The following is a 10,933-nucleotide window of genomic DNA, read 5'->3' on the forward strand; positions in this document are numbered from 1 at the left end:
AATCTTACAATAACTCATCTCTAATAACTGATTTGTTTTATCTTTGCCATGATGACAGTAAATAATATATGCCTAGACATTTTTCAAGACACTTCTATACAGCTTAAAGTGACATTTTTAAAGGCAGGTTAGGGTAATTAGGCAAGTTATTGTAGAATGATGGTTTGTTCTGTAGACTATCAGAAAAAAAATTAGCTTAAAGGGGCTAATAATTTTGACCCTAAAAGTTTTTTTTTTTTTTTATGTAATACTGCTTTTATTCTAGCTGAAATAAAACGAATAAGAATTTCTTCAAAAGAAAAAATATTCTCAGACACACTGTGGAAATTTCCTTGCTCTGTTAAACATAATTTGGGAAATATTTAAAAAAGAAAATAAAATTCAAAGGGGAATAATAATTCTGACTTCAACTGTATAAACATTTATTATCGCAGTCACGTAAATGATTAGTTAAAGCCTTTTTATGTTTATTCAGATCTTATTCTCATTCAACTACAGCAATAGCTGATGCCTTCATCCATATCAAGGATTTCCTGGACTGTTCTACTACTTCTGTGAGGCATATCTGGAATTTCTGCTCAATTAATGAATGAAACAGGCATTTAAAGTGCTACAATGCCCACATCACCTTATTTTGAGGAAAACTGAAAAAAATCTACCTCAAAAGAAATTTGAAGTAAACATATTTCTAGCATATAAATCTTTATTTTTATTTTTGTACTATTTTTGATACATTTTTTATTATGTCAAAAATAGTAGCCTATTGAATATCAATATTTTGCGAGGTATTGAATTTAGAAATTCCAGTATCTTGACAACACTACACCTTAGTTAATTTGTTTGTAGCTTTGTATCACATTGGATAACAACTCACGATATAAAATAAATCATATTTTTTAGATTTGAAGACATGCAGACAATTACATTTTCAAAAAACAAACAGAAACTGCAAATCAGGAGAGGAGATAGGAGGCTCAAGAGTTAGGATATGGCTCACAACAGACTAGTAAATGAGAAGTGAGATAATTAATTATTTTTTTTTCTTTTTGGTGTTACAAGTCACAAAGCTTCAAAATTTATTGCTAAAAGTCAACTCAAAAGCCTATTTATTATTAAACCATTTATAAATCTATTATAAAAGTGGTGGTATTTTAGCGGGGTGAATTAGAACATAATTTTTTAATGGGGAGGGGGTGGATTGGGGGGTCTTTGGGGCTAAGCCCCTTATCCCTTTCGACCCTAGCAATGCCCCTGAGTTCAAGTATCTTTTGGGTTTTTTATTTTTATGAGCAATGAAATGTGAGATTTAAAGATGAATCAGTGCAGTGGCAGCAGTAATGCAGTTGATTTGATTGTTGTGTTGATGGAGCTGAGTTGAAAGGCAGTGTTCTCAGTTTACTGCTGAATCTAGGTTCCTACTCTCACCTATAGGTATGACTGAAAGGACAAGATCTCGGACACAACTGGACACATTTTACAAAAAGCGTTATGCTTGTTTGAGTTGCAGAATAAAAGAGAGATGAGCCAACAAAATAGCCTGAATGCAAATTATTTATTATAAAATGTAACTCGTAGAACAATCAATCAAAGCAACCAACAAATGTCTAGGGATAATAATGAATTTAAAGAACATAGGATATAAATCACAACAACACATAAGGTTAAAGAGTCAATGAGATGGCAGGTCTTGACATGATGACTCCGGAGTAGCCACAGCGACCTGGAGTAGCTAGCATAACAACTTTTATTTATCCATTAATGAGTAATGCAGGCATCCAATCAGGATTTACCACATACTCCAATCTGGAGTTTTGGGATCATCACAGTATATAAATGTTGTAAGACTGAATACCTGTTGCTCTGCCTAAATCCTAAAATATTCATCAAGTTTGTATTCTACTCAAAAAAAGTAAATCTAGTGAACTAGAAAAAAATCTTGAACCTAAAAGTAAAGAAACTTTACTAATAAAAGCTGCAACACAGGACAAATGAATGGACTTTCCCAGTCATGTTTCTCATTTAGAGAGTCAGACAGAGAACATCATCCAAAACAACACTAGCTACATGAATACACTGGAGAGTGGAGTACAGATGCATCCAATCCTCTTTTGTTTTCAGATGTGTTAACAGATTTAACCTCTTGTCACAGTGTGAACACTTGTACGGTCTCTCCAGTGTGAATCATCTAGAGCAGTTTTAATTTGAGCTGTAAGAAAAGTCTTCTCACACTTAAGCACATATACTCTTTCACACCAGTGTGGATCTTCATGCGTTCATTAAGGTTTGCTGATCTGTTGAAACTCTTCCCACATTGGGTGCATGTGAATGGTTTCTCTCCAGTGTGGGTCTTTATGTGTTTAAGGTCTGATAAGTTGCTGAAACTCATCCCACACTAGAGTTTGAGCATGCAAAATTCTGTTGTACAACGCTGTGAAAAGGGGTGGGATTAAACATGATTAGACATAAATGGTTTATCTCCGGTGTGTCTCATCATGTGTCGATTAAGGGATGATGAGTGGCTGAAACTCCTCCCACACAGAGTGCATGTGAATGGTTTCTCTCCAGTGTGGATCCTCATGTGTAAATTAAGGTGTGATAAGAAGTTAAAACTCTTCCCACACTGAGTGCAAGTAAATGGTTTCTCTCCAGTGTGGCTCATCATATGTAGATTAAGGTTTGATGATTGGCTGAAACTCTTCCCACACTGAGTGCATGTAAATGGTTTCTCTCCAGAGTGGATTCTCGAGTGTTGATTAAGGTGTGGTTTGCAGTTAAAACTCTTCCCACACTGAGTGCAAGTAAATGGTTTCTCTCCAGTGTGGATCTTCATGTGTTGATTAAGAGAGGATGATTGGCTAAAACTCTTTCCACACTGAGTACATGTGAATGGTTTTTCTCCAGTGTGGATTCTCACGTGTTGATTAAGGGATGTTGATTGGCTAAAACTCTTCCCACACTGAGTGCATGTGAATGGTTTCTCTCCAGTGTGGATCTTCATGTGTTTATTAAGGAGTGATAAGCAGTTAAAACTCTTCCCACACTGAGTGCATGTGAATGGTTTTTCTCCAGTGTGGATCCTCATGTGTTGATTAAGGGATGATGAGTGGCTGAAACTCTTCCCACACTGTGTACATGTGAATGGCTTCTCTCCAGTGTGGATCCTCATGTGTAGATTAAGGTTTGATGATTGGCTGAAACTCTTCCCACACTGAGTGCATGTGAAAGGTTTCTCTCCAGTGTGGATCCTCATGTGTTGATTAAGGGATGATGATTGGCTGAAACTCTTTCCACACTGAGTGCAGGTGAAACAATTCTTGTCTCTCCTTTTCAAAATACCATCAGTCTGTAAATGAGTTTTTTCCTCAATTTTGACATGATGTTCCTTCTCTTTACTCACCTTATTCTCTTCAATTGGGTCTAAAATAAATAAATAAAACATTAGTTTTCATTAAGTCTTAAATACTCTCATTAAAAAATAAAAAGTGAAAAGACACTGGAAACATTGGCTACACACACTGTAATTTTTATGCACATTAAATGTAAAATATAAAAGATCATGTTTTGTTCAGCCCATTAACATGTACACATTTAAGCAGGTTTAATTAATCTTTATTTATCTAGTGCTTTTACAATATAAATTGTGTCAAAGCCGCTTAACATAGAAATTATAGTAAATTGAAACCGTGTCAGTCCAGTTTTCAGAGTTCCTTACATAATTGATCATAAAAGTCATTTTGGTCATTGATAAGACACAGATTTGAAAGCTGTAAATAGCCTATTTTTATTCCTATATATTCATAATAACAAAATCTTTTTTCTAAAATTTTTAAAGCAGACAGGAAATACTTGTTCATTCTTTGCCTGAGTGGTAAATGCATCAGAAAAAATGTTCTGGGGTAAAAGCTGAACAAACAGCTGAATATTTGCCTCCCAGACATGAGACACACCTGTACAGCATCTGCATAAAGGCTGAAATGTGCACCTTTCCCATTGTGTGCTGTTGGGTCTTTTTCATCAATTCTGGGGTGATTTTGAGGCTTAGCTTGGAAAAAAAAACTTTCTCTGTTTAAGCAAATGAACTGATATTTAGGGACATCTTATTTTGACATATTCTGGGAAAATGCTTTGGAAAAAAAAAAACAATACACTCTGGGCAAATTTACTCTTTTCATTATATTCATGGCTGTTTTTTCTCTATTGGCCTCTATTATTAAAACATTTTTTTGATTGTAAAGCCTTGACAGCATATAATCATGCATTTATGATTGTTGGTATTTCCTGTGACGACAGTCAACATTGTTTAATTTGTCTCCACCCATGGGACGGCTAAAAGGAAATGGGTAAGAGTATAAAAGAAGAGGAGAGTTGAAGAGGCCAGCATTATGTGGTGTGCTGAAGAAAGAGAAGTTGACTGAACTGTTGCATTGTGGGGACAAGTAGAGCAGGGGTGGCCGGCCGGTCAGAATCGGCAGGCTAGCGCAGAAGCTCAATTGAATATACTGGGGTAAAATAAATGCTGATATTACAGAGACATGGCGGGGAAAAATGTAATGTAATGCAGTGCTTCTTGTACAATCTGAGACCCACTTTATATCAGATATCACTCAAGCAGTGGAGATTGCTGATTTCTAAAGAAAGCAGACCTTAAACACGCAAATTTTTGCTTTGGCATACCGGAAGCGCTTAACCCAGGTTACTGGCAAATTAAAAGTCCTATTAGCATGCTTCTCCATATACCCTATTATTGCACAGTCAATTTACACAAACTGACTATAGAAACACTGTTCTGGTTTTCCAACATCTGAAGATGTACCTGAAATGTACCTGTCAGCCTAATTACAGAAATCCTTGCCTATTATTCTTTATTGGCCAGACGCCTGAGTCTTCTCAGGTGAAAAAAACAAACCTGCCATCCCACAAACATTGAATATTAGAATTGTTTTCACATCTTTAACTCGAGGACCTTAAGTACACCATCTGAGGCTCTGCAAAAAGTTTTATGAGGTTTGGCAGCCTTTCCTATCCCACATTGAACGCTCAGGGGTTATTATATCCTATGTGAGAGTTTATCCCTAATTTCTTAATTTGTTTTATCTGTTTTATTTATTTATTTGACTTATTTGACTTATTTATTTTTCTCTTTCTCCCTTTTTCTTTATGGGTGTAAGTATTTCTGTATCTTTGTACCGTTTTAATTTTTTGTTCAATACGTGTGTTGTGGAAAAATTTAAGACTTTTGAAAAATAAATAAAAATATTTGAATAATAAGAATGTAAGCAGTACTAAAAATAGTTTTTAGAACTAGTAATAATCCCATGAATCTAGTTACAGTGCATGTCCCTGTCAAAGGTCTGTGAATTTAAGCTTATTATTCACTAAAGAAGGACAAGCCATTCTCGTAAGTGACTTTGTTCTTTGTGTGACTGAAATGTAAGCAATAGCTGTGTTTCCATCCAAAATGCAAATTAAATTTATTTGCAAAACTGGAATATCACATAAAAGATGTGCGAATAAAGCAGCGTTTCCATCCGATGAATCAAAGAGAACAAAATCGTCACTTCCTAATTAACCGGCGCCAAATATCAACAGTAAAAACAGAACTCACAGTGGTAGAAGACGCTACATAAATCTTTTTTGTACTTAATAAATGACTTTCACCTCAGAGGATAATGCCGACACACAATGAACACGTGGTGACGTTTGAAGCCATGAGACGTTTGAAAAACGTTGAGGTGGTATACCTTAAAAAGGGGTATCGTCCCATGCCTAAGCAGCATAACACTTTTAAGATCTAAAAATTAATTATTTAAAAAAAAGTCTCAAGCAAAAATATTCCAATAGCGCCGCCTGCTGGTACATGAAGAATATGGTTAATACTGATGAACTTCACACTTAAATGTTTGCATATCATCAGCATGCTGATTTTCTTCATTTCTTAAGCAGTAAAAGATATTTTTAAACTAGCTTGTTGGCCAGTTGTAGTCAGTGCAATGCTAAACATTATCTTTTAGTCTCATGTCATCCCAACATCATCATATAGTTTAGAACACTGTACAATGTTTTATAATAATTAATTGTTTTAGTGTCCATTTCATTCAGCATATTTCAAATTAAGGGCATCCACGTTTTCTGACATACTTTTAATCGTGGTCTCTGCAGGTTTCACCAAGTTAAATTTAAGATGTTTTAAGACATATTTAAGACCATTATGAATGAAATTTTAGACTAAGGAATTTTTCAAATGTCCCAGATGAAAAAGATTTGTATTTGTCCTCTCAAAAAATAGTATAATTTAATGCATTTAATAATAAAATAATTATTGAATAATAATAATATTTAAATATTTTTTTTATTTCTTAGCAAAAGATCTTAAATATTGTGTAAAAACAAGAGAGCTCTACTTGTATCCACACACTTTTTTCTAAAATAAACTTTCTTTAAAATAAAAAAACAAATGAGCAAATGTTTTTAAAGTTTTAAAACTATAATAAACTAAATCTATGCGCAACAATCTGTCCAGGTCGATGTCCTCAGCAGTAAATCCATGGAGCACGTTTAAACAAATGTTATTGTAGACAAAATAATTAAACTATTATAATAAATAGAGTTAAAATGACCTTTTTGAATAAAAAGTTAAACATTTATTGAGATAAATTGTTGGTGATTGTATGGGTTTTGGCCAGATTGGGTAACAAAACATGAACAAAGAAAAATAAAGACTTGTATAAAAAAGATTTAAGACCTACAACACAACATTTCAGTAAATTTAAGACTTTTTAAGGCCTAAAATTTTAGATTTTGAAATTTAAGACATTTTAAGACACTGCAGGTTTTAAATAGGGAATAGCCCTGGTAATTAGTTAATATAATTATGATGTCATTCTAACTCAGTTACTATCTGTGAGAACTAGTAACAACTACTAGAAACAACTTTAAACCCAAAAAGTTGATTAAAAAAAGGGGAATTGTGATCAACGTGACATATGCAAATGGAAAGTACTAAGCCAACACCATCACTGTAATAGCAGACATCTTTAATGAGAATAGAATAGGTCAAATATTGTCAGCTCAGACAAACTTTTTAAATTGATTGTTTTTTATTTATTTTATATAGCGCCAGTGCTAATGGACGCTTTACAAACAGTAGGAGAACAAGAAATGCAATAACCTTAAGAAGGTAGAGAAAATGGGAGACTATTAAAACAGAAAAAGAATGACACGAGAACAAGTATGAAAGAAACTCATTCCTATCTTTAAATAAGTGCTTATGTGCATCTAGGAGAACTAGGCAGCACACCCAGGGCTGCAAGATGGATTTAATTTAGTGTTCTTATTATTAAAATATATCTAAATGAGGATCAAATGACTGAGTTGGTTTTTGAGAATGAAAACCAACCTGTTAGTTCCTGCAGATCTTCCTGTTTGACTGTGAATGTTTCTTCAATCTTCACATCTTCACTCTCCTCTTTAATGAACGCCATCTTTATAACAGTGTGGAGATCAGTCGCTTCAGCAGGAGTTTTTCTCTGTGTTTGGACACTTTATTCTGTTTAAAATGAACAAAACAATGAACAGAAACAAACTTATCTTTAACATTTGCTTTAACAGTTTCTTTATATGAGAGTAATTAACAAAAACAAATCAGGTAAGTCTGAGCTAGAAACAATAGCCACAAATGAGCTGATTAAAACTAGTGACGTAACTACATGTCAGGGTAAAAACAATATTTATAACCAAATAAACAAACAAACAGAAAACTGAATAGTTGTAAAGAAGCTTTTAAAAATGACTGAAGAACTTAATACAATGTTGAACAATGCATCCACACATATTTACATTTTTATAATGTTAGCATTCAGATATTATTTGAGTGTAAATTCAAAATGTGCAACTCACCTTTTCTGTCTTCAATGAAGAAGTGGGATAAAAAAGGCCTCCGTGGGTTTTTCTTTGTAGGTTGTTGTTGGTAATAATCCCAATGTAGGAATCTACAATCGTAGTTTGTCCTCCAAAGTTGTTCTCTTACAGCTAAATCAGATAATGAAGTCTCCGTTAGAAACACGGAATATATAGATGTAACCCTGCTGAGCTACTGGATCTGGAATGTGATTGGATAAGACTCAATTGGCCTCCATTAAAGCTGGTATAGAGATGCAAATGAAATGAGCAGTGGGGAGCAGTGAAGACTCAAGACACATACAGTGGGGGATGGGAAGTTCAGCAGCTTTACAAACCAGTTTTACAGAGAAATAATGATGTATTGGGAAAATAAGTTGACTTTAGCCATCATCATTTGTTTTGTTGCTGTTGTTTTATAGGACTATTGATGGAAGCTTTTTTATTTTGGCTGCTGCATTTTGTAGTTAATGCTGATACACTTATGTTGAGGTATTTTGATTTAAAACACATTTTAATTGTTTTTTTTTCCCAAGCTGTTTTTTGTTTAAAGATGCAAATGAGCATTGAAGACTTAAACCGCACTGATGTCTCAACACACACAACTACATTCACTTATATACTAGTTATGTAAGTGATACTATTATACTGTGATATATCATTATTTGTTATAAGATACAATTTCTAATCTTCACAGTGAGGTTTAATTTGTGTTAAGTTCAGTCAATATATTAATATTAGCAATGTTTTAGTCATTTATTTATCACTGAACTTGTTCTTTATGTGAGTTTAGAGTCCTTTACTTCTCCTAAAGCACATGCAGCTCATTACTGCTTCCTGTAAACTGTCAACACACTTAACAGGTCAATTATTTCTTTCCAAAAGTGTCTATAAATTTTTATGATCAAAATGTAACTTGTTTCTGTGCCATTTTTTTTCTTTCCTTCGTTTTTTAGTAGAACAGAAAATGTGTGAGCAGCTCATCTTTCTCCAAAGCCTCTTATTCACCTGATATGTAACAAGGATGTTTTTCCCTCTAATTATCATTTGTGTTTGTGCATACAAATATGCATAGACATTCACAAAAGAATATATAAGATACCCTGTGACAAAACCTTTTTTAACACAGTAAAGCTATCACATACTGTCCATTTTTGCTACTTTTGGCCTTAGAAGATAATTGTTTGTACATTAATCACAAATGGATGAGACACTCTGTAACTTCAAACTCATTTGTGTTAATTCCAGGTGCTGTGAAATGTTATGTACAAGCTGCAGAGGCAATCAGGTGTGAATAAAGTGCCATATATCTGATCCCGTCCTCCAGCATCTTTTTTGCTTCAAATTAAAGTCTTTTACACTAAAATCATTATGAAGTTGGTCTTTTGTTGTTAATAATTGATTTATACTATCTGAAATATAACTAATTCTACTATATAGCCTTATCTCTTAACCAGGAGAAGGAGGGAAAATGCACTCACTCACTCAATGCAGTCGAATCAATGAGCAAAAAACAACACATTAAAGGTTACCAAGACACATATCACAACAAGAGAGATCTGTTATGGTACAGGCACAAATCATAATTTTAATCAGAAACTTCTACAGCACAGCAGCTTCTAGATGTACCCACTGTCTAAGGTAGGCTCATATATATATATATAGCAGCCGGTCATAGTTAATCTGAAAGCAAGTTGGGCTGCGGTCACACTAGAGTTTGTGCTTGCAAAATTCTTTCATACATCGCTGCAAAAAAGGGTGGGATAAAACAATATGATTAGACGATACTAAAAGCGACTGATTGCTCCATATAGCTCATGTTTTGATCTTCTATTGGTCTCTTGCACTCACGTGATGCGATGTCAAGCTTTTGTCTTACCTTTGTGGAGTCCACTATTAAATTATCTGTCATGCAGCTATATATTTATAATTAGAAGATAATTACATCTCAAGTTAAATGATTGTACAGGCAGTTTATACAGGGTAATTCAATGACAAGAGTTCACTTTCATATCTACACAATGCAGAACTTTTAATGTGATTAACCTGCTCCACCTACACCAACTACTGCATTTCTCAGATTTCTTTTTCACTATGGTGTAATTACAGTGGTGAACATCACATACAACAACAACTGCACTTACTCCTGTAACTTGTTTGCAACAATGAAATTTAAATATCTGTGTCACAGATTCATTTAAATAAATGGCTCATCATCATGTGCAGTCATCTTTATTAATAGCTGGCTAATAGGCCAGACCATTAACTGAATAGGATCGTTTTACATATATGAAACCTGTTAACAGGTATAGCTGTTCATGCCAATACCAACTCGACCAACCTAAAGCAAATTACATGAACAGGACCTGCCTAACATCTCTTAAGACAAATAAGCATAGTGTCTATAACAACACATGCTTGATTGCCCAGATTATTACATCTGAATGGTGCCTTTTCGTAAGCATAGTTCTTCACCAATACCAGTTTAATACCTCAAATAAAGACACAGATGTGAGGTGTCACAGTGGTGCAGTGGGTATCACGATCACCTCACAGCAAGAAGGTTGCTGGTTCGAGCCTCAACTGGGTCAGTTGGTATTTCTGTGTGGAGTTTGCATGTTCTCCCAGTGTTCGTGTGAGTTTCCTCTGGATGCTCTGGTTTTCACAAAGTCCATAGACATGCGGCGTGTGTGAATGAGTGTGTTTGCATGTTTCCCAGTAATAGTTTGCAGCTGGAAGGGCATCCGCTGTGTAAAGCACGTGCTGCTGGATAAGTTGGCAGTTCATTTCATTATGGCGACCCCTGATTAATAAAAGGACTAAGCTATAAAGAAAATAAATGAATATATGAGTAATATCACACGAGTATCAGTTTCTGTATTTCTATTTGTTGTAATGGCCAGTTGTTATTGCAATAAAAAATGTATAAATAAATGTAAAAAAAGCAGTGCGATGTGGCTCTCGAGAACGATTGTCCCTCAATCTGCTGTTTCAATCCCCTGAGAACTTTTCTCATCTTCAGAACGCAAATGAAGAC

General features: G+C 34.4%; 2 protein-coding genes and 1 long non-coding RNA gene across 3 annotated transcripts in view; all 3 read right to left on the reverse strand.

Annotated features, from left to right (window-relative positions):
• LOC148680292 (uncharacterized) overlaps positions 1-10,933 on the reverse strand; it is a 790,608-nt gene that overhangs the window by 688,936 nt on the left and 90,739 nt on the right. The gene's annotated exons all lie outside the window — the stretch shown is intronic.
• LOC141381693 (uncharacterized) overlaps positions 1-10,933 on the reverse strand; it is an 835,171-nt gene that overhangs the window by 319,194 nt on the left and 505,044 nt on the right. The gene's annotated exons all lie outside the window — the stretch shown is intronic.
• LOC110439532 (uncharacterized) lies at positions 1,534-8,042 on the reverse strand. Its single transcript, XM_087249173.1, has 3 exons — positions 7,897-8,042; positions 7,397-7,546; positions 1,534-3,417 (listed from the first exon to the last, which is right to left on the reverse strand). Exons 2-3 carry the CDS (start codon positions 7,479-7,481, stop codon positions 2,447-2,449), a joined length of 1,056 nt encoding a protein of 351 aa, XP_087105299.1. The 5' UTR covers positions 7,482-7,546; positions 7,897-8,042; the 3' UTR covers positions 1,534-2,446.

This window comes from Danio rerio, chromosome 4 (genome assembly GCF_052040795.2).
Source record: "Danio rerio strain M-AB ecotype USA chromosome 4, GRCz13ab, whole genome shotgun sequence".
NCBI lineage: Eukaryota > Metazoa > Chordata > Actinopteri > Cypriniformes > Danionidae > Danio > Danio rerio.